The sequence below is a fragment of the Aristolochia californica genome, unplaced genomic scaffold (genome assembly GCF_029961685.1).
Source record: "Aristolochia californica isolate CCGP_79_NKW_82.1479 unplaced genomic scaffold, dmAriCali1.0.hap1 SCAF_9, whole genome shotgun sequence".
Classification (NCBI taxonomy): Eukaryota; Viridiplantae; Streptophyta; class Magnoliopsida; order Piperales; family Aristolochiaceae; genus Aristolochia; species Aristolochia californica.
In genome coordinates, this window is record NW_027182290.1 from 34,373,291 (window position 1) to 34,396,382 (window position 23,092).

A 23,092-nucleotide genomic window follows, 5' to 3' on the forward strand; every position below is an offset into this window, starting at 1 on the left:
TGAGAGAGAGCGACCTCGGATTGTTTCTTTTATTTAGGAGGCGCCTGTCGTCATGGTTAGGGGCGTTTGGAAAACACTCTCAACCTGTGGGCAAGGTGGTTGAAAAGTAAAAGAGTAGTATATCTGAAGACAAAAGGGGTATTCAAGGCTACGTGCCTTTGCAGGAGGCTTGAAGCCAAAGAGTTTTCGGCATTATCGAAGTCAGAGGTGAGGAGAAATTTTGAAGACGTCTCCGGGACCCGACCCGCGTGTCTTCCTGCATGTGCCAGTGGCTACTCGTGGAGGATGGATATCTGAGAGTAAAAGATAGAACGCGGATCCTTCTTGGTCGAAGAATGTCAATAGTTAGCGACGCCTGTATTTAACGGGATTCCTGTCTGCATAAGATATATGAGAATGGAATAGCAAATTGAATCCTATCATCCATTAAAATTTTCATTCCGTTACACTCAATATACATCAGCTATAATATTTTAAACCGTCTCCACTAATGTTTACAAGCATCACAGACAATGAGATGCAGTTTTTGGCTCGCGGGCCAACGTACAAACATGAAACCTGCCAAGCTACCAATAGTTATAGCAACCTCCGACAATGAAATTGTCCAAAAGCTCCGGGGCGATGGAAATGCTTGTAAATAGTGGCAATCAATGATTAGAAATGCCTCCCTCTGCAAAGGCCAGTTCACATACTTAGAGCAAGATGACCGCAGCCTCACTTGTGCATACACGAGAAAAATGGTATATTAATTTTCGTCACTCGGGTCTCGTTGGCCATATATATATCAAATATCACGCATCTAGAGGAATATACTAAATTGATAAATTGAGGCTAATACATAACTTAAGACATTTTTCTGTTATTTGAAAAGCAAATGAAGATTATTTTATCTAACACAGCATAAAACCAAGAAAATTTCCTTTCTGGAATGTTTTTGAAACTTTTTAAGGCTATAATGCAATCAATAAAAACTCACTTTGTCGATGATGGGATATTATCACTTGAAGAACTTGAAAGGCTAACATTCATCAGTATAGAAAAAGAAATTTAATTGAGCATCCACCTAGAAATGCAAGTTTTTTCTTTATGAAAAAATGGACTTTTTCTTTGAAATATCTATGTAGATATTAAATGACAGTCATATGCACAAGTAGTTATCACCTCAGTCCTTCAGATTAAAGAACTGGCACTACAGCGTAACATTTGGGCCGTTTTACTAACCTAAAGGTAGTCACCAGAGTATCTCAAAAAGTCCAATTGGACAGATCCTATGGCAGAGTGACAGGCAAGAAAATAATAAAGACAAAGATAGACTCTCATAACCCTAACTAGATGGCACAGCAAAAAAGGTAGAAAAAGATGGGTGACACAGAGCATAAAATTCAAAATCAACAAAGACAATATATGATTTCAAACACAAATTAGTGATAACAATCACCAGGTAAACAAAACTCAGATCAGACAATATGAGAAAAGTTTTATCCCACTTACAACCTCCCGAGACTCACAACAGACCCCACAATGAGAGACCGACCCAAAAAACTCCTAGTAAGGGGTTAACACTATCGAATGGCAAATAGCAAAACAAAACATATAGATGAATTTCAAAACAAAACACAAAAATGAGATCTCACCAAATAGCAAAGAGTCTGCACAATTTGAGATGGAATGGGAGATGGTAGAAAACAAAAACCAGATTTCTCAGTCCTTAGAACTTTCTTAACTTTATCCAAATCAATAGTTCTTGCCAGTTTCCGACATATACAGAGCACATTGACCATCCTCTGGCTTTCGGCACCTCTAGTAAAAGTAACATCAGTGGAGTATATATCCTGATCAAAAGTCCTACCACAACCAGCACAACTTACATGTGCATTGTCTACATCCCCACAACATGTTTTACTTCCATGACACCAACAAAGATTGGACAGAACTTAATCAAAAAAATGTATTGACAGACCAAATCATCACCAAATCCAAACTAAATACTTCACAGCCAACAGCATCATGGAACAGAACTCGTTCACCAGAATCAAATAAATCAAAACCAATGCACTAAAATCAGCACCAAAATTATAAAAAAAAAATCGTCAGCAACAGCAATGACCAAACAGAAGACAAACTTGAGTCTCTGGTCTTGACGAGTTTGGTGTCAGAGAAAGGGTAAATGGGTTCCTGGTTTGTTACGGCAAGTTCAAACTTCCCCTCAAGCAGAGAACAGGCTTGCGACCAAGCAGTTCTCAAATGCCTAAAGAAGCTAATCAAATAGTGATTCTGCTGTAATGAGCAGCAACCCTCCAAAACTTAGAGGTGCATTTCCTTTATAGTTTCTTTTACTTAGTGCCATTGTAATTTCAATGTAAATGTTGAAGGCTTGTATTTTCTTTCTTTTACACTTTCACCATCTCTTCTGTTTTTTTATAAATCCCCAAGAGGGAGCTTTTGTAGTCTCTCTTTCCTTAATACATAAACTCATTTATCATGGTCCAAAACAATGTTAGATGTATCACATTTAAACACCAAAATTAGTTACATTTCATAGCACAAGACACAAATTCATGTAATAATATATATTCGTAAATAAACTCATAAAGACAGCTATACATACAGACACCTCGACATAATAATTTTACATTGAAAACTACAGGGAGAAATTAAAACACACAAGCGGGAAAAAAAATTACCCTAAACTTCTGTTTGTAAATCTGCAGTCAGATGGCCTTTATTACAAGTAGGGTAAGAAAGAGAAGCCCCAAAACAGTATAAATGGAGAGCACATATAACATAGCATGCAGCTGAATAACAATAACTAACAAAAGATACCTTTTACAAGGCTCAGGGACCAACTCGAATCTCGGAATCTGATTCAATACCAGCATTAATGTGGACATATATTGGCCTACAAAAGGGAATTCACTTCTTATGGACAATGGCATGGGAAATGATTTTAACGAGTGACGGGGTATCAAAAAGGGGGCAGCATTTGTCGATTCATTATGCAAGTTACAAGGAAGAGGAAACAGCCAATCATCTATTTCTACATTGCAAGGTAAGCGATGCAATCTGGGAGCAATCCAGGAAAAGTTCAACATATACACCTGTTTTCCCTGTGAATATCAGAAGTACTGGACCCAAGCTTGTCAGTCCCATTGACTAAAATGAGGAGAGACCTGTGGAGAGTTTCTACTACAGCATTTTTTTGGCACACATGGGAGGAAAGGAACAACCAAACTTTAGGGCAACCAAATATCAGTTGGAAGGGTCATTGACTGCATCATTCACTCTTTCTATCATGGGTCCATGTCTTCAGCATCCTCCCCCTACTAACCAGCTTCATTATATCTCAATTGGGATGAGATAATCTGCCTTAGAAACTATCCTCCAAAAAATAAACTAATTGAGAACTGTTATTCCATGGCCAGCCTTCCTCTGTACCCCTCCTTCAGAAGGACATCTCAAATTATATTTTGATGGAAGCGCTCATGGAAATCCTGGGGAGGAAGGCTTTGGCAGTACATTCAGGAATCAGTGGAGATATTGTTCTCTCCTACTCTGGCCCTATTGGAACAGGTGATTCCCTCCTTGCAGAGACTACAGACCTTCTCCATGGGTTCCACATAATCGGCAATCATTTCAGCTTCGCCCTTACAGTTGATGGGGACTCTCTGTCATATAATGATCCAGTGGTGCAAGAAGGGGGCAAATCCCCCTCGGCACCTTTTTTAGTTAGATTGAAGAAATTTAGAATCTGACCAAATCCTTAAGTATATTATGGAAACACCACATCAAGATCAACAAATGGCAATGCAGACAAGCATGCAAAAGAGGGTGCTTTCCACCCAGAGATGATCATCCAGCATCATCACATTTTTGTTAGGGATTAACATTTTTCTCATTTATTTCTTCGTAGCCAACTGATTTAGCTCTTGATGTAATTTTATTTTATGTACTTTTGGCCTCCCGCCTCTTTGGGAGGCACGTTGTAGCCCTCCCCCCTCTATTTAGTAAATTTATCTCGTTTTTAAACAAATAAAAAAATAAATACTAATTGTTAAAAGGAAATATTAATAAGCAAGAGTTGAATCTTCACAAGAAAATCTAAACCAAAATTTTGAAAAGGATCACTTGGACTTTCCGATGTTGAGAATCAGATTTTGTGACAGAGAGCTTAGAGATTGTTTAGCTTCGTATTGGTGCATTTCGCAACAAAACGGAGATTATACATAATCAAAGGAAGTTACAAGACTAACATATGACAAATTTAACCCAAGTTATGCTTCCTTACCATTTTTTTTATCATTATTCAATATCATTCAACTGAACATGTTATGACATTTGGAAAATTTGCTCCTCACAATACCTTATCTGTTATTTCCAAAACCCTCTTCATCTCCAATGTGCTTTACTTTCAACAACCTTAACCTGAGAAGATAATCCATTTGCTTTCTTCAATTTATTTTCGATAATCCCCATATCAAATGGTGATAATGCCATTGAGTGACAACTTGTCTTGCAGCTTCAAAATAGTACTAAATTTAATGAGCAGTCTAGAAATAAATTGTGACTAGAGATTAGGTGGCTTCCTGCAGCTAAGGAGTCAGAGGCTGCTTAGATTAAACATCATTTTCAGCTAGACTCCGGAAGAGATTCATGATGAGCACCATCATTTAAAATCAAATGAGAAGAGCTAACAGAAACCGTGATGAAGGATTCGTCCAAGCTTGAAGATTGAAAAGCCTTACAGGTCTTCCCTCCGAAAAATAGCACACCCATCACGTGCTTCCCCCATGCAACCCTATAACAGTTTTTTAAGGGAATCAGATCTTGAACATTGTCAATGAAATGAAGCACTAGACTTTAGTCAATATAGCCAGTTTTCCTGAAATACCTTGTAAACCCCTCTATAGACATCCTCATGGGAAAAACTGGCTAGATGAGTGAAGCGGTCAACCTCCTATGGACAGAACAGTGTTTTCTTAATGTATTCCATTTCACAGACATTATAGTAAAGTTTCAATATTTAAGTCGTGGTTTTAATAATATCAAAAGAAAATTAGACGTAATAAATTGAAATGAAAAACAGTAGTAGAGAGAGAGAGAAAGAAGATTTTCCATTTTTAATTCGTTCATTGAGACCATGGACTTTCTAGCATGCATCTACTCATAACAGGCAAAGCAGAAAGACCTCAAAGCATAAATCCAGCAAGCAAAGAGAGAGAGAGAGAGAGAGAGAGAGAGAGAGAGATGGAGCGAAAAAGTGAAAACCAATAACATTCAAAAGGATCATTCAACGAGTATCTAAGTATTCCATTTGATATAAAAAGTTTCTACAGTCCATTCATCAAGCAAAAGCAACTGTGAAATAAAGTATAAAAAAACTTTTAGAACATTAAATTGAAAACAACCAACGTAATGAGAGATATTATGCAGCGCAATGCTGCCGAATAAAAAAAAAAGAAAAACAGTGCCTTAATTAATGTAAATTTTACCAGTTCAAGTAGATAATCTTTCAGTGTTAGACCATTAAATAGTTGTAACACTTGCCTGGAGACACAAAATGCTCGGCTTGTAGATACTAAGCTCCTTATGTATAACCTTCTTTCTCTGGCTCCAATCTAAATTTTGGAGTGAGACCTGAGTGTAGAGATCTGAATGCTTCGAGGCATTATCAACTCCTAATGAATTTATACGAGAAGATTACAAACCTACCTGCAATAGATGATTTTTATCAGCACAAAGGAAAAAAAAAAAAAAAGAAAAGCTTCTTATCTATGTTTCCAATTAAATAACGCCAGAAACAACAATCGTGGGTTGGATCAGTCACCCAACCATTAAGATTCAAAGCTAACAGCTTTAATATTTCTTGTACTCCACATATACTTCTGGGTTTTGGCACTAAAAGGCATCAGTTATCACAATAGATGATTCTGATATCCGAATAGCCATAATTTTTCTCGTCAAGAAGGCCCGGAATTGTAGCAAGTAGCAAATTTCATCCGACTAGCGGGAAAAACGAAAATCAGTAAATAACACTCGGAAACAAAAGAAAAAGTAGGAAAATTTGCCTTTATAATGGGAATATAATCACCCCCAACTGTCATCCGACGTCTTGCCTTTTGTCCTTTTTCTACTGCTCGAAGAGATAACTATGTCGGATTTTCGTATTTCATGATGAAGGCGTGGTTTTAGGAAGTCGGGAGGTCCGCCTAGAACTCGATGGCGCCTGTTTCTCGGCTTTGTGACGTTCTTCATGGCAACTTGCTGGGCACTGAGCTACACGCGTCGACAGCCTGCCGGAGCTCATGAGTCGTAACGCACGACAGCAAGAACTATGACCGCAAAGGTGCGCAATCCGCAAGGACTGGTGGCGAGTGCTTCACCGCCGATGTCCTGAAGAACCAAGAGGCACAAAGCTCCGGTTGAATACGAGGATCCAGCATCGGTCCCTCCCGACTCCCGCCGTAAAATAACTAAATAAGTCGCGTTCGGTTTTTGGTCAGTTAGTCCAAGTATTTGAGTTACCGGGTTAGTCCTTTTCAATTGACCCATTTATGCAGACCCCGTTTAACCTTTAATGATATTTAACTTATGAACTAGGGATCCTAATTCAGCTCATCAAGTTCAATTTTATACAGTTAGCTCCATTAATAAATGTTTGGCTAAATAAATTTGGACCATCCTTTCTTATATTTCAAAAAGTTTATACATTAATTTGAAAACCAATAGGTAAGCATGTAACGAGATGCTCGGTTTTCTTCTTCCAAATTCTCCTCCTTAGTTCATTTTATTTAGTATTTTTATAACGATTTTCATGCTATACCATTAATACTTTTATGTTTGTTTTTATTTAATGCATTATTCACATTTTTATCAAGTCATTTGAACAACATTATTAATGAACATCGAGTGACATAGAGACTTAATAACAATATTAATTATCGTTGTAACATATTAAAATATTATTTTATTAGTTTTTTCTATTAACAAAAATTGTCACAAAAACTTCTATTTACGGTTATCTAATACGAAAAATTATTTGGTATAAAATATATAAAAAATTATCTCAACCATCTGATCATGATCAAACGGTTGAGATAACTATTTCGCATGTTTTAAATTTTCATAATGGATCAGCCCTTTAGTTTTTTATATTATCTGATTTTATTTTCCCTTTGCCTTCCCTATTTGAGCATCTGCAATTTTGTTCTATATTTAAGCAGAGACCGCAAAGTATCATACTATCATCTTATCAATTTAAGTAATTTGGATATAAAATAACTTCTATCGTATTTATTTCATTTAATAAACAGGTTCTTGTCCTGACCAGTGATCAAATCCTGGCGTTTTCAGGTTTTTGTGTCGGGTTTAACATATTAGCACCGACAGAGCAATGGGTTGCAGTAGAATTTAGATCTAAACTTGGAAGATCCATGACAAAAGCCACGAGTATAGGCGGAATTTTTTCCGCGGAGGAGCAAAGTTCAAAACGCTGAAAGTTTTTTTGTAAGGAAAACGAAAACAGAAGATGCATTCTTTCGGATATCGTTTCAACACGTTACTTACGTTAGCGATTCTCTTGCTCGCAGTCCTCTGTGCTCTCGCCTCCTACCGTGATGATTTCAACAGGCCCACCGTGCAAGCGCACGCCGAGGTGCACATGTTAAATTCAACCATTTTGCCCTTCTGAATGAAATAGGTCTGTGATCCCATGAGAACTGATTCGTTTTATTTGTCTTCAATCATACACTTTTGGCCAATGAGAACTGGATGTGTTGATTTTATTTTATTTTATTTTAATTTTACTTTTACAGGAGTATTGGTGGGTTGTCAAGGACTGGAACCACTATTAATATGGGTATTTGGTAATTTGGAGCTTAGGTTGCACATAATTGGACTTCATCTTTAGAATTTCTAGTTTTTGGTGAAAGTTTTTTTTTTTTTAAGGAATATTTGTGAAATTTTCTTTTAGGTTAGCTCGTTCAAAGTTTGGGTCTGGAAACAGGTGAAGGCCTTTACTACTTGGAGTATGGAGTTTTGCAATTAAAAACTGTGAGTTCTGAGCTTCTGCATTTTAACCTTGATTTCGCTTGCTAAGTGACCTGCCGGTTGCAGTTACAATTTTCATTTTGAGGATTGGATGTTGGTTGGAGCCATAGGAGTTCTTTGAATTGCTGCTCCTGGCGTCAGAAAATTCCTGATTGAGAAAGTTAAGGCTATGGTGTAGTGCTAACATGGGGATTTTATTGCGTAACTTTTCCTTTGAACGATGAATTTTTCATTAAAAAAAAGCATGATGTTACAAGATAGAAGGGAACTCCTCAAGCCTCGAGGAAAGAGTTTACCTCTACAGTAACAGTACGTGATGCCCCATCCTTGGCTAATGACTCAGAAATGGAGTTGGCAACCTGCTGATGCTAACTAGAGGAGCTTCATTCCATGATTTCATCATAAAAATGCCTAAGTTGCCATGGCAACAGAGGTTGCTAGGAAAGCCAGCTACTCACCATGACTAAGTCACTCTCAATTATCATGTTCATCTTAAAAATGTCTAAGTTGCCATGGCAATTGTGCTTGCTAGGAAAGCCAGTTAATCACCATGGCCAAGTCACCCTCGATTATCACTTTCATCATAAAAATGCCTAAGTTGCCGTCGCAACAGAGCTTGCAAAAAGCCAGTTAATCACCATGGCTGATTCACCCTCGATTATCACTGGTTAGCTGAAATTTTAGACAAGTAAACACCACCCTAATTTCTGCCTCTGGCAAGTCAAAGTACCTGATTGACCAAAGATGGCAAGGGAAATAGCACTAAAACAGACAATGCTTTATCACCCTAATATTGGCAAGCCCAGAATTCCTGTTGGAAGTCCCATCCAAATTCAACTTTAACCTTCTGTCCGGAGGTGGAGCTAAATCAACCACCTCAAAAAGGGAGGGGGAAGGGAGAAGGGAGAAGGGAGACTTCAATAGTTGAATTGTTTTTATATGTAATTTATTGTCCAGAATCTTGAATTATCTAGTGTTCTTTTGTCCGGTGTTGTATGCTATAAATTGGTGGAACTGGGAGGCCTGCACAAATACTTAAGAACTCGCTTTTTGTAATTAAATTCCTATTGTGCTAAATCGCTATGTAACTATTGGCATCATCACTATTACTTCAATTAACTTTTTATACATTATGATTATTTTGTTGTCTTGAATTATCTATCACTTCTCATACCCATTCTATAAACGATTGATTTGTTTTCAGGTACTCAAAATTAACAGGTTCAGAAAGCAATTGAATGGAAATGATGAGGTAACATCTTGCTGTTGAAATGAGACTACTTGACATATATAATTGAGGATGAATTCCTTTTTTCCATGTATAGTGACCATTTAACTTCATCATGCAAAATGGTTGGATTTTATGCTAAAACACTTGAGGGATTTTTCATTGTCTCTTGTTGTTTGGAGGGATTTCTTTTCCCTCTTCTACAATTGTAGTTTTATATTTTCTCATATATTATTGAAATATTATCTTCAAAAGATCTAGTAACTTTTTTTTTTCAGCATTGGAGGTTTTTCTGTCTTGTTTTCTGTTGGAAGATATGGAGGACTGCCATTTTATACAAGAAAATTTTATACACCATTTGAAGCAAGCTGGGAGTTCATGATGTTTTCTCACCCCCAACTTGAGGGGGAGTGTTGGAAGATGGGCCCAAGCCCACACAACCAAAGAAGGCCCACATATCCAGTGTGTTGAAAGATGGACCCACACATCCCTGATATGTGGGCCTTCCTTGGTTGTGTGGGCTTGGGCCCAACTTCCAACATTTTCAACTGTGCTGCACTTGAATTAGCTAGTTCTGAATCAGAGAGGGAATTTGTATGATTTGATGAGAAATTTGTGACAATGTGGTTAGCCTATGCTTCAGACACCCCCCACATTTTTGTGAATTGCTCAACCATCAAAAATTTTTACTATTATAAGGCATTAATGCCCTGAAATGTTTGGATGATGCCCAAAACAGTGGCTATTTCGGCGTTACTAGTTTAAAAAAGGAGGGGATGTTCCCTGTTAGTTACCCAAATCTATCTTACACTACATGAAAAAAAAATGTGGTCAGTATTAGGTTTTCATGTTTCAGTATAGTTGGGGTTCTGGCAACCTTACCACCTACCATATTTGGATATTTTGCAGGTATACTATGCATCATTGCCAAATATTTTAGACGTATATGATGCCATGTGTATGATTCTTATATTTTTGATTGCTTGGGTTGAGTTATGTTTGTGTGTGATGAATGGTTCCCATAGTTCTGTCCATTGCTTGCCTCCAATCTTAGTTACTCCCTAAATGTCTTTCCCATTGTTACAATTTCAGTATTTCAACCACCTATGTTTTCGTATTTCAAAGAGAAATTTCTAATCATGTATGAATTTAAGCATGTTATTCTTGATTTTCTCTCTGATGCTAGCCAAATCTTTAGTAGGATACTCAATGCTGTAAAGTGGTTGAAAGGATTTACGTAATCTTAGTTGGAAATTCAAAAACAAGTTACTGCTTATGTAAAGTCCTGCACAAAACACATCAGGTGCTATGGTGTTAAGGTGCAATCCTTGTCTAGATTTCTGATTCTTTGTTTAGCTCTCTCTCTCTCTCTCTCTCTCTCTCTCTCCATTTCTAGATGATATATAACTTTTTCTATATAAACATGTGACATGCATGAATACCTTTCAGTGTGACCATAGCATTTTTTATTAGTATGTTCTACCATGCACTTAATGTAGCCAACTGTCCAATCAATACCACTGCATCTTCTTGACTTTGCAGGTTGGTTTGACCTTGAACATTTCCATGGACTTGCAATCAACATTCACATGGAATACGAAGCAGGTGTTTTCTTGCTTCCTCCATAGTATCATTCCTTAGGTTTGCTATTTACTTAAAAAGGGGTTTGAGTTTCTCTTGTCTTTTTTGTTTTAATTTTTAATTTGTTTATAATGATTAGAAGATGAGATTTCATTAAGAGAAAGGAGTTTCTGTAGAGTGTGCATCAATTGAATTTTCAAGAATAACAAAATTTTCACTTTTTATAAAATACATGGGCCTAGATGTGAACATTCTATTATTGATATATTATTTATCACCATTGTATAATCGCTATGATTTGCCTACATTTGAATAAAAAAAAATCTTCATCTGTTCCATTTATGAAGCAGAGCTAACATTGACTTTTGACTTGATTGATTCAGTTCTGTCTTTTTGGCATCAGAATATGAGACTGCTAAGAACTTCTTGAATCAGGTCCAAGATTATGAACCTTAATTCTAGTTGAGTGAATCATTCGCTGTTTTATTGTGTTTGCATCTATGAGTTTGTTTCTTTTTCTGAATTTTATAAAACAGGCTTATTAGAAGACTGGTTCAAGATCATTCTTTTGCTATTTCAAAAATTAATGTGCTCTATGTGGCAATTTATTGGGTAATGAATCTATAAGCTCTCAGTAATATTTCATTTTTCTCATATATTTTACTGTATGCTGTTACTAAGTTCGTCAGTTACTTCATTAGTTGATTTGTTGATATAAGAAGTCCAGATCCCCATCAAAGTTCTTAACCCTATTTCTCTATCAGGTCATGAAAAATTCGGATGAAGGGCTCAGACGTCTTATATTTGTGCCTTGACCTCATTCTTTATATGTGATGAGCATGTGTCATTTCTCATGCTTGGCCCTGTTTACTGCAAGTATGAACTTGTTGATTTGCACAGATAGATCTACTTCAAGCCTTGGCCATTTTGTGTAGAAAACACACATACAAAGCTTACCGCTATTTACTACTCGGAAGACACCATCTGCAAGGTCTCTGATTCACATTCACATGGATTAAGTTCACAGCTATGGATATTCCACATGCATCTCATATTATTGAGGCATGAATTTGGATAGATAGGCACCTGATTCAACAGTCTATGTGGGGGCAGTCTTGAATGGGCTTCCTGATGAGGCACAACAATGAATAAATTTAGATTGTCATATAACATAACTGATACATTTAGGTTCATTAAACTGTAAATTATATGATGGTGTTTAAAAGCTAAATAATTGCACATGTGGGAAATCAAATAACGTTTTTTTTTAATAGCCGCAGACATTTTTCAGCTTCAACAAACACTGTGCAATCTATAAAGTTCCTCTCATTCTTTTTCTTTTTCTGCTTCTAGTTCATAAGAAGTGCACTTTTCAGTCAATATTTTAAACCAATTTGTTCTGGATGGACCCATGACTAGAAAATGTGATAATTTACTTGAGTTACAATCTTTACTAGTTTGCTGGACTAAACTATCATGGTTCCAGATTTCAGTGGGATCACATTATCCTCAGCAAGGACCAAGCAAAGATCTAAACGCAGATCCCTTGCAAGTATCCCTTTGTTGATCAGGCAAGACTTTAAATTCATTCTGTATTCCCCAAACTGTATAACTAGGCATGGTCTTAATTATGCTGCCATTATCTGCTTATCCAGGGAAGCAACCTGCGCGGTAAGAAAATCAAACTCGTTCTCCACTGGCATGTTATGCCCAAAACATGTAGAATGATTGAAAACAGCATGCTTCTATCCGATTTTGATCTGCCACTAGCTTATGAGTGAGAACCTTGACTAATATGTAGTTTTTTTGTTTTAATTGCAGTATGTACCTTGTTCTAAGCTTCAATCAGAAATTATATTATTATCTTTTGCATCAAATCTTTAATTCCAGTGATCACTACTACCCAGTGTACGTCCCACCCATCACTCTCTGGATAAGTGTTTTCTGTCAAGTTCTTCTTACCCTACTCCTTGGGTGAAACACCCCATCGACACCAGCCACAGCCTCGTGGAATCTTTCCCCACCCTAAATTTGCTTTTATTCTTTATTTCTAATTTTACCAAATCTCATTCCCTCCACCCGAGGCTATCAAAAGATGACCTATCTGTTTGCTGAGCGTGTGAAAACAGTCTCATGTGCAACCTTAGTCGATGGTACCTTCTAATCCACCTATTTGTGCACCGAAACTGCCATTATGAATACTAAGCCCATGACCACAAAATGTTTCAATTTTGGGATGGGTATAAATGTATTCGGATTCATCCTCATTTTCACTGATTTCTTGCTAATGGGTTCCTGTTTGTTAGTCTATGAAACATGATCATGGAGAGGTGAATGAGACTTGTCTCCCTCCCATCTGATTGAAGGCTACTTACTCCACAGACTAACTGAATTGCTATTAATTGAGGTGGGTGTTCAATTAATTCCTGAATTCATTGTGAACTATACCAGCAATCAGCAATACGTGAGCATTGACATCAATGGGTTCCGTGATTAAATCTGGTCCATGCACTAGCGTTAGAGATAATGGATGGGAAGCTTAATTTGCACATCGAGAGCTCGAATCGACTTGGAGCGGTTGTTGGAAGAAAAACGAGCAACCCAATCAGGTATTAGATGTTGCAACACGAAGGAGAATGAATGAAACGTGAATTCACCTGCCTGTCAAGCGGACTTTCATCCTTTGAAAAGATTCCTCAAAGCTGCATCAATTGACGTCCGGTCGGGTGGTAATGCAAGACTTTATAATTTTGCTCTTCAATTTTTCAACTTTCAACTGCGCAGTATGTACTGAAGCTCCCTCAATTTTTTTTTATCTTCTTATCCCCGAGAATAGCACAGCTAATCGCGTTCTCTTAGTCTTAGGCATCTCAAAGCCAAAAACAAGTAAAGAGCCCTGTTCTTTTACCAGCACAAACACTTTTCTACTAACATCCACGATTATCAGGACAGACACAAAGTCAGAATACTTGGGATAGGATATTTACATATTTATTTACTCGGTCCCATGTTAGTTGAAGATACTTGTTTTCTTCCGTTATTAAATTTATACTCCCAAACCCATTATTTGCGTTCGGTCAGTGAACTCTATTATTCACTTCTCCTTTTTTATCTGTCTGGAGATCGTATATGGCTGAGCAAAGTCAAAGTGCGTCTAGGATCTTTAGCAGGTCTTGAATAGGATCAAGTGCGGGTGAAAGGAGAACAGAATCACTCTATTTTAGTCACCGGCAAGTCTCAACAACACAGTTCAAGGTTTTTGGCTTGTTGAACCCGCTTACGCGCTTTGTAGACTATAGGAGTGGTCCGCCCTTACCTTCTAGAATTGCGTGACGAAGATGTGAATCGTTCAACAATGAAGACTACTGATCCTGAATTCTTGCTTGTGCAACTCTACATTGAACGGTAGTTAGATCGCTTCCCAGGGAAGGGACCCAGAGACATAATCAGGTTTTTAAATTTTTTTATCTAATTAAAAGTTGGAACTAGGTCTATCCAAAATAGTTATTTGAAGTGAGAGAGAACTATTCCGAAATTAATGGGCACTAAATCTTTCCAAGCTTAGACTAATATATGACCACTTCGTAATACCCACTGTACTTGGGTTTTCTTTATCAGATACTGCTCTCATATTCCACATTAAAGTTTTATGTCCATCCCAAAATGGGTGGCTGAAGTTATGATGCTTCTTCTATAATATGATTTTTCTAAACATGAGACTACTGAAAGATGGTGGAGTTTTAAGTATCTTTCCCAACAGTCGTGATGGGAAGTTTAGTTAATGTGAGACATAATTGAGTCTCATTAGAGTCTAAGGTATTAGCCACATCCCTACAATATCAACAATCAAAAAATAAAAAATGAAAAAAAAATATTGAATTTCATGTCAGAGATGGAAAACTTCCTTTCTTCCTTTGATCTCTTCCATTCTTTTTTCCCCACTTTTCCCCACTTCAGTTATCCCAAAACCTCAGGAGACTTGCACTCCCAACCTCCATTTAGAAAACCCCATGAGACCATGGTGCCCAAGCTCTAATTTTGGAGTTGTTATAAAAAATTAATATTGTTCCACAAATATATAATTCTTGAATAGATTCCAAATCACATATTGCACTAATGCAAACCAGATATATTACCTTTTTCTCTGAACTTATCATAATATACGATAAATATCAATGAGATAAAAAAGAACAATTTTCGTAGAACTAGAACTCATAGTCCTATTGATCAAAAAAACCAAGTCGGCTAGCATCATCCCTTGCCTACCGCTCATTTTGTCTTCTTGGTTTGCCTTGTACCTGCAATTAACACTACCCTTGATAGTACAGGCAGGACCTTTCATGGTTCTTACTTGTCTAAAACATTCTAGACATGGTACTCTAGTTCACATTAGATCATATAAACTGGAGAAGAGTTGGAAGAGTCGTGCTTTCTTGCAAGTCTCTAGCAGGTGAAAGAGACAAAAAAGGAATGGAGACGGACAGATCAAGGTTCAAGTCGGGTATATTGCGTTCTTCATCATTGAAGCTACTGGCTGCATCAGACAGTTGGTGTCTGTCATCGCTGGGAGCTTTTGCTTCGTCACATGGTTCGCACACTTGGCCCTTGGAGTCTGAGATGGTTGCTCTATCATAAGAAGCTTGCTGCTGTTGCCATGGAGGAAGGTTACGGTTTAAACGATGGTTATTGGGATCGATCCCCATTTTAATCAGCTTACGCCGAAGATGAGAGTTCCAGTAGTTTTTAACCTCGTTATCGGTTCGTCCAGGCAATCTCCCGGCAATCAAGGACCACCTATAACGGACAATTAAGAGAGCGGATCATTTTACCATTAGCTGCTATCCACATTCAACCATGCACTGTGCTAACCAAGTTTAGTATGAATAAAGAAATTCGTCTTCGACAAAAATGAATTGAAGTTCAACCTTATAGCTAAGAAGAGGGAAGAAACAGTTGATTTATATGCATTTAGGCAAAAGAATTTTGTAAGGATGCGTTATTGTACCTATTACCAAGAAGAGCGTGGAGCTTGATGATTAGGTCTTCTTCATCCTCGGCAAAGTTGCCTCTTTTAAGGTCTGGTCTCAGATAGTTTATCCATCGCAGTCTACAACTCTTGCCGCAACGAAGCAAACCTGTTGAAAGAAAAAAATTTATTTGAGTACACTCTCCATGGAATAGGGGGAAAAAATGCAACAAACATAACTAGCTCCTGCAACCGACTTTCGACTCTGAGGTCACATTGCGTTTTCTGAGGCCATGCATGAGCGAATAGTATAAAATACCCTTCGTTTCCCATTCTTTTCTTTTGAGATGAATGTTAAAGCCATTTATTTCATCACTGAAAAAAACCATTATTTATTCCTTCGTGTCGTCTTAAACAAACCTGCAGCTTGAGGGAGAGACCTCCAGCAACCTTCTCCATGATTTCGGATGTAATCAATCAGCTTCTCATCTTCGTGCTTAGACCATGCGCCCTTATTCGTATCTTGCTTGTCACAGCACCGTTTCCTCATCGAAATAAGTCGGGTTGGATAGAAAAGAGGTTATTTGGAAATATGTGGGAGAGGGAGAGAAAGCATGCGCAGAGAACATCAAAAGTACTTGACGACGGAAGAAGGCGAAGCTCCGAGATGAAATAAAGGAGGGACTGAGGATTGAGGAGCGTTCGGGGTTGAAGGTGTGAGTTGACTATTGACTTGGACCGGCGGTTCGAAAGCGGCAGAGGGAGAGGTGGTTAGTCATTGCCGTTAAGTAAATGCCTCTGTCTTTCTCTCTCGAGATCCCACCGTGTTTCCAAAAATATTCATGATTTGCTTTTGCTTTGCTCCGTTTCCCGGAGGATTGAAGTTGGCGCATCACATGTCTCTTGGTTGACCGATAGCTTACTCCAGCCTGCTCCCACCGATCGACTTTATCCTTCTCTCCGCGATGAAAGATAGCACGCTTCGGTGGATAAGAAAAAATTAAATCTGTTTCCAGAGCAAGATTTTGCTGTGGTCAAAGGGGGCCCCAAACTCATGGCATGGCATGGTAAGAATTTGGCTTTATTTGTATTGTCTACGGTCAAGTGTCCACCTAGCGTGCACATCGCTCTCCCACAGTTCTTGAGTTTTCTAGTTTGATTTTACGAGAATAATTTTTTATTCAATGGGTTGAGTTGCCTTTAAAAAGTATCAAGCTGAATTAGGGGTGTTAATTTTATCTAATTATTCGATTTTTTTTTTTTTTGCATTGACCTATATATTTAATTGGGTAATTTAATCTGTTTATTGTTTTTCTGTTTATTAAATGAAACGAAAATAGATAATACCTATTCTAAACTCGTTTACAAAATATTTATTTTTACTATTTTTTTTCATTTATGTCACAATAAGAAACAACAAAAAACTAATTATAGTCAAAACAAAATAAAGTATTTTATAAATAATAAAAATAAGGTAAAAGTAATAGGTAAGTGGTCGGGAACCACTTTAAGGCTTCTTAGTATATTTTCCCAATGGTATGGAGTAATAGGAATCACCTTTTTCTTACCCAACTTTAGTAATTTGAAGGACAAAAGAAATCAAGTTGAAAATTATTTATCCCTAAAATTAAAAAAAAAAAAAATAAGCAGCAATAAAATCTCTACCCCTTTTATTGCTCATTGATTTAGACATTTTTAATACTTCTTACTTGAAAAGGTATATTTATTCAAATTTTACAAAATTAAGTTTTATTCTATATTTCTACATATTACGATAGTACTTAAGAAAATATCTAAAACACCCCATTGCAAAAAAAATTATATCTAGAAATTCCTTTGACCAAATTTTATTTCAATAAAATCTATTAAATGACAAAATTATTTCTTTTATCCCTTTTTAATTGGAATCATTAATGTGTTAGAAGATGGGTCCAAACCTATAAGACCAATGAAAACCCACATATCCAAGAGTGTCGGAAGATGGGTCCAAACCCATAAGATATGGGACCCATCATGATCACTTGAGGTGGCATAAGAAGTCTAATAGAGGCACAATTATTATGGAAGCAGGTCTAATAGAGGAGTTTCAATTTAAATGTGTTTTCGTCATGTTAGTCTTTTATTTATATTAGGTTATTTAATTATGCTATGACCTATCTTTAAGTGTTAAAGTTTGGGTATAATTGGAACAAATGTAGTTTAATTGTAGTTAGACGACTCTATTATAAATAGAGGTGTATGTAATCTGATTACATAAGTCAATGAAGTATTTCTCTTTTTCATAAATTCAACAAATGTTATTTATTTAATAAGATAAATAAAAAACTGAATATGAAATTTTAATATCTACAAATGTTATCAACTAATTTTCATATATAATAAATACTTAAATGCTTAACTACCCTTGATAATAGATAAAAAAAAGTGATATTTTGTTTAAATATAATTGTAGTTATACCCCTTTTCAACGAAATTTTTGTATTTAAAAATATAATTGTATTTATTTTTTTATCCTCGGATAGAAAAGAAAAAACCCGGGGCAATTCCGGCAGTTCATCAAAGGATCCTATTATCAACAACAAATTATAAACCCCTCAAAAGCCATCTGTCGATTATCGATTCCCAGTCCGGGGACGAGCAATCCGCGGGAAAACACACACACATTCTTCTCGATGTCAATTCAACACAGCTATCCATTCTTCAGCGGAGGAGCAATTTTGAACCGTCGATGCCGACCGTCCGTTTCTGGAACTTCCTTTTCCAGAAAACTCCGCATTTCGTGCTCGTACTCGTTTCATCCTCAGGTGAGTCCGTCTGATACTTGAGGAAGCCCTGGTGTCGTTCTCAGGTAATCGGAGCGTGTGGGTTCTGATAGAAACTCCGGTCGTTTCCAGTTCCGCAGGCCTTACACGTCCGTAATGATCGTTCCCACGGGCGTTGGAGCGGCTATCGGAGGATTCGCTGGGGATGCTTTACCGGTGGCTCGAGCTCTCGCCTCCGTCGTTGATTGCCTCATTTCTCACCCCAACGTCTCTCTCGCTTCCTTCCTTCTGAGCTAAGATTTTGATTTTTCTTCTATGTGTCCCTTCACTGTTTGATTTGAGTCTGGTGGCCCATCTTAGTAAGTTCATTATGGGCCTACAGGTAACTAGGGCCATTCTTCTTAAAGTAGAACACCAAAATAATACAATTATTACAGTTACAATGAGAAAGTTTTTATTTCATTTCCTGCCTGCTGATATTTCTATGGATCCGACGACTCTTAAGAAATTGTTAGCTCTGTTTTATAAAATCTACGCTTGCAGGTACATCTTTGTCTTATACCAAAAAGGTTCATCTCTTATCGATTTTATCCGTCTTGAACTCAAAATAGGTACTCAATGCTGCGATGCTCTACTGGCCCATGCCTAACACACTTTACATAGAGGGTTACGCACTTGACAGGTTTGCAGAGGGGTCTTGGGCCCTTCAACCTGTTCACCAAAATAAGGTTAGCTATCAAAATGGTGCATAATGGCATTAACTCTAGTTAGTAATTCTGCTGTCAAATCATAGCTAGCATGAATTAGTAATTTCTAGAATTTCTCTTGAAGATGCTATTGGCTGGTCATATTGTTGGAATGCAGTGGCTTGCATCGAGTGGAAGACCATTAACGCAATTGGTGACAAAAAAAAAAACGGGGGGGGGGGGGGGGGGGGGGGGGTGTTCAGTGCCTTGGTTCTCTAATCAGTCATTTCTACTGAGTTATTTAGCCTAGCGTTTATGTTTAAAAATTGTCGTTGGTCTTCAATCACCCTTGCTCCCTATGAGCTTAGAGAACTTGGAAATGTTATATTCTGTTTTGTCTATCATCACTTTGTCTTTTTCCAGTTCTAGACAATGAGCTTAGTAATAATCAAGCCTCGGCATAGGGTCCAGATTGATCCCGAATCTGATTGACCAGAAAACTTGGCCTTGGTTAGTCGATTGGGGCTGGGGAACCGGATTAAGAATTTAAGATCCATAGACTGGGATCCTAGTAATTGTATGGTAAATAGTACTGCTTTCTTTGTCATGCTTCTAGGGACAGATAATTGTAAACAGTTCTGAGTAATGTAGGAGTTACCTTTAAAAGGCCGTGGACTTTTCTCTTTCCAAGCTTATTCTAACTGATTAAACTTGCATTTCTAGAACAGGTGGGTTTGGTTCTTGATGCTGGAATTGAGGAAAAGTTACGTACTCGTCATTTACAGGTTGCTGATGCAACCAGGGCTTCCCTTGGTATTCCTATCGTGGAATATGTCATGACAGACACTCCATTAGAGGTAACTAGTATTCAAAAGTTATTCTATTCACAAGAAAAAATCATTATTTGTAGATTCTATTAATATAGGTATTATTAAAATGTAAAAGGAAAACTTAAAACAAAAAAAAAAAAAAGTAAAGATTATAGCTGGGTGACTGTCAGAGCAAGGGGTCAAGGAAATCCAAGCATGAGTAACGTGAAAAATATCATACATAAGTACAGAGAGAGAGGGAGAGAGAGAGAGAGAGAGAGAGAGAGAGAGAGAGAGAGAGAGAGAGAGAGGAGAGAGGAAATTAAGTTTGTACTAAGAGAGATGAAAAGTACAAAGGCCTCCATTTTGAGGGGATAAGTCAGGATTACATCATGAACTGACAAAACTGACAAAAAAAAAGCTAATCTCCTTCAATCGATCTTAGCACCAGAGATCAAGTTAGGAATCTTGAAGTACTTTATGCATTGTGTTTTTACACAATTGTTGTCATGTTTCTATGTTTCTCTTTTCTATGGTTCATTTTCTTAATGCAAGATCCCTGTTTTTTTACAGGTACAGAAATGGGTTGATCCTGTATCTGGTCAGTCAACAGGGCGTATCAAGCACCCTGATTCCTTATTAAGGGCTGTACAAAACCTTGTTAGCCATTCACAAATCAATGCTGTAGCTGTAGTTGGCCGCTTTCCAGATGATGACATTGATGAAGTGGCAGGCTACCGACAGGGGAAGGTGATAATCCCTGGCTTGTGCACTCCTATGCACGTTATGTAACTTCTAGGCCAATGCATTCCTATTTTTCTGTTGGATAGACTTGTTTGCTTGTTTTCTTCTACTTCTACTGACGCTTCTAGTAGGGGATAGATTTGCTGGCGGGAGTGGAAGCAATAATAAGCCATCTAGTTGTGAAGGAGTTTCAGATCCCTTGTGCTCATGCCCCTGCTTTATCGCCTCTTCCTCTAAGCTCATCACTGAGCCCAAGATCTGCTGCTGAAGAGGTATAATAAATAACCATTGCTTTTTAGCTGTTAGCAAGAGAGATGTATACAGGTTTTTCATTTTCTCATATTGGGGTTTTCTTTCCCATTTTGTTTCTCATTATCTCACACAGATGTGGATCTGTTATAACAGATCGGATACACCTTTTTGCCATGTGTTCTGGCTGGTTTAAGTACCGCACCACAGTATGTAAGACAGTCCGGGTGCTCAACCCATGACTGTGTCCTTGCCAGTAGTGTAGATAGTGTAATCCTTCCAATTGATGCTTGTGGAGGGGAGGGTGCTTTGGCTTTCGCAAGAAGTTCCACATATAAGGTGACACTGGGTAAATGTGTTATAAATTATTAATCCGTTATTTTCTTTTTCTAAAGTTGATTGTGAAGTTTTGCGTCAACTGGGATTGAGTGAAACAAGTTTGTTTAGCCATGAAATTGCCCGATTAGTTCTTTCATGGAACCTCAAAGGACAAAACATAGAACACCTAACTTTAATGAATGTCTGTGCAGCCTCTGATAATTGCTGTTGAAGAAAACGAAACAGTGCTGAATGACACGCCTGAAAAGCTTGGAATTGAAGCAGTATGTTTTGGAATGCCTTCCTGTACATTTGTCTATTGTCATCACCTTCCGCAATATGTTTTTTCCCTGTGCATGATTTCTTTTTTCAGCACTGTGTTACGTAGCATGGTAATTTTGGGTACATTGTTCCTATTCATAATTTGCTTCTTTCAGAAATTTGGTTTGGTTCACATTTGGATTTGAAAGATCATACGTCCTTTAGCACAACAATTCGAATTAGTCAATCCATTTTTTTCCAATTTGCAGGTGAGAGTTAAAAATTATTGGGAAGGTCTAGGTGTTATTGCCGCTCATAAGGCTGGAGTAGACCCAAAATCCCTGAGAAGAGATGGAATCGCCAACATCAGAGGATCTTCAATGGCTAGCAATAAGCTTTTAGCTTCAACTTTCACTTGATCAAATCCGTTCCTGGAAACCAAAGGTCGCTTTATTCTTTAGAAACAATAATTTGATCATCATCTGCTCTATGTTCTTTTGTTTTCATGCCGCATTCATACTTGAGCTCATGGTTTTATGTTCCACGGCCAGCTTTATGACTACGAAGATTGATGTGTCTCGGAGTCAACAAGAAACAGTCACATGATCTACAAATATTTAACATAAGACGGATCAAGTAAATCTTAATTAAGGTTGATATTTCTCAAACAAGATACATTTATGCAAAGACAGAATTTGAAATCTCCAGAAACATCTATACTTGCAGCAAACTTTGTGAGTGAACAACTTCAAAATTGACCTCTCTAAACTGATAAATCAACTGCACATCGCGGGCTCTCCATCAGCAAAAGGAAAAATGAGTAGTTACATTATTTTTTGGTTTAAATATACAACTTACCTACCCAAAAGAAATTGGAGTGCACAATAGCCAATGAGCACCTTAAATATACGACTTACCTACCCAAAAGAAATTGGAGTACACAATAGCCAATGAGCGCCTTGAGACGAAAAATTGTGATTGTTATCTCTGACTGAGATATATCATAGAAAATATCAGGGTCTCCTGTCAGGCAGCCACTTGCTGATTAACAGGATATAAGTCCTAAAATACCCTCAACACCTCGTTCATTTTATTTCCTCTGTGGAACCCCAGATGTCAAAGTTCAAAGTATTCAAACATGCTTTATTGAAGCTGAAAATCAAATTCTTCCGTCTTCTTTGTTAAAAGCCTTTATTAATACGGCATGCATCAAGTGATACAGTGCGATCTTCTTCATGAGCAACGCGAAGATAGCCACATAATAATTTTTTAATCCATTCATTAGGCAGTATCCATGTAACGCTAATATTTCTGTAGCAAGAAGTGGCTTGATCGGCCGACGGTCTCATCTGTGTCGATTTTGTAAGGATCAACAAAAGCCAACACTTTATATGCTGGTAGGAAGGAAGTCTAATTTTATGGTCATAAAGAAAAAGCCAAAA

General features: G+C 37.5%; 2 protein-coding genes, 1 long non-coding RNA gene and 1 pseudogene across 3 annotated transcripts; 2 read left to right on the top strand and 2 right to left on the bottom strand.

Annotated features, from left to right (window-relative positions):
• Positions 1–3,552: 3,552 nt before the first annotated feature.
• On the bottom strand, positions 3,553–5,703 carry LOC137942140 (uncharacterized). Its single transcript, XR_011110482.1, has 3 exons — positions 5,545–5,703; positions 4,361–4,795; positions 3,553–3,665 (listed from the first exon to the last, which is right to left on the bottom strand). It is a non-coding gene; the product is annotated as an uncharacterized lncRNA (long non-coding RNA).
• Positions 5,704–7,525: 1,822 nt separating this feature from the next.
• LOC137940848 (signal peptidase complex subunit 3A-like) lies at positions 7,526–13,794 on the top strand (annotated as a pseudogene).
• Positions 13,795–15,098: 1,304 nt separating this feature from the next.
• On the bottom strand, positions 15,099–16,402 carry LOC137941531 (MYB-like transcription factor 4). Its single transcript, XM_068786986.1, has 3 exons — positions 16,242–16,402; positions 15,861–15,990; positions 15,099–15,649 (listed from the first exon to the last, which is right to left on the bottom strand). The coding sequence occupies exons 1-3, from the start codon at positions 16,369–16,371 to the stop codon at positions 15,250–15,252; spliced, it is 660 nt and encodes a 219-aa protein (XP_068643087.1). The 5' UTR covers positions 16,372–16,402; the 3' UTR covers positions 15,099–15,249.
• A 2,054-nt stretch (positions 16,403–18,456) lies between these two features.
• Positions 18,457–22,210, top strand: LOC137941893 (uncharacterized). Its single transcript, XM_068787504.1, has 9 exons — positions 18,457–18,625; positions 18,716–18,850; positions 19,195–19,311; positions 19,998–20,126; positions 20,652–20,828; positions 20,954–21,094; positions 21,228–21,410; positions 21,602–21,673; positions 21,920–22,210. Exons 1-9 carry the CDS (start codon positions 18,494–18,496, stop codon positions 22,067–22,069), a joined length of 1,236 nt encoding a protein of 411 aa, XP_068643605.1. The 5' UTR covers positions 18,457–18,493; the 3' UTR covers positions 22,070–22,210.
• The last annotated feature ends 882 nt before the right edge of the window (positions 22,211–23,092 follow it).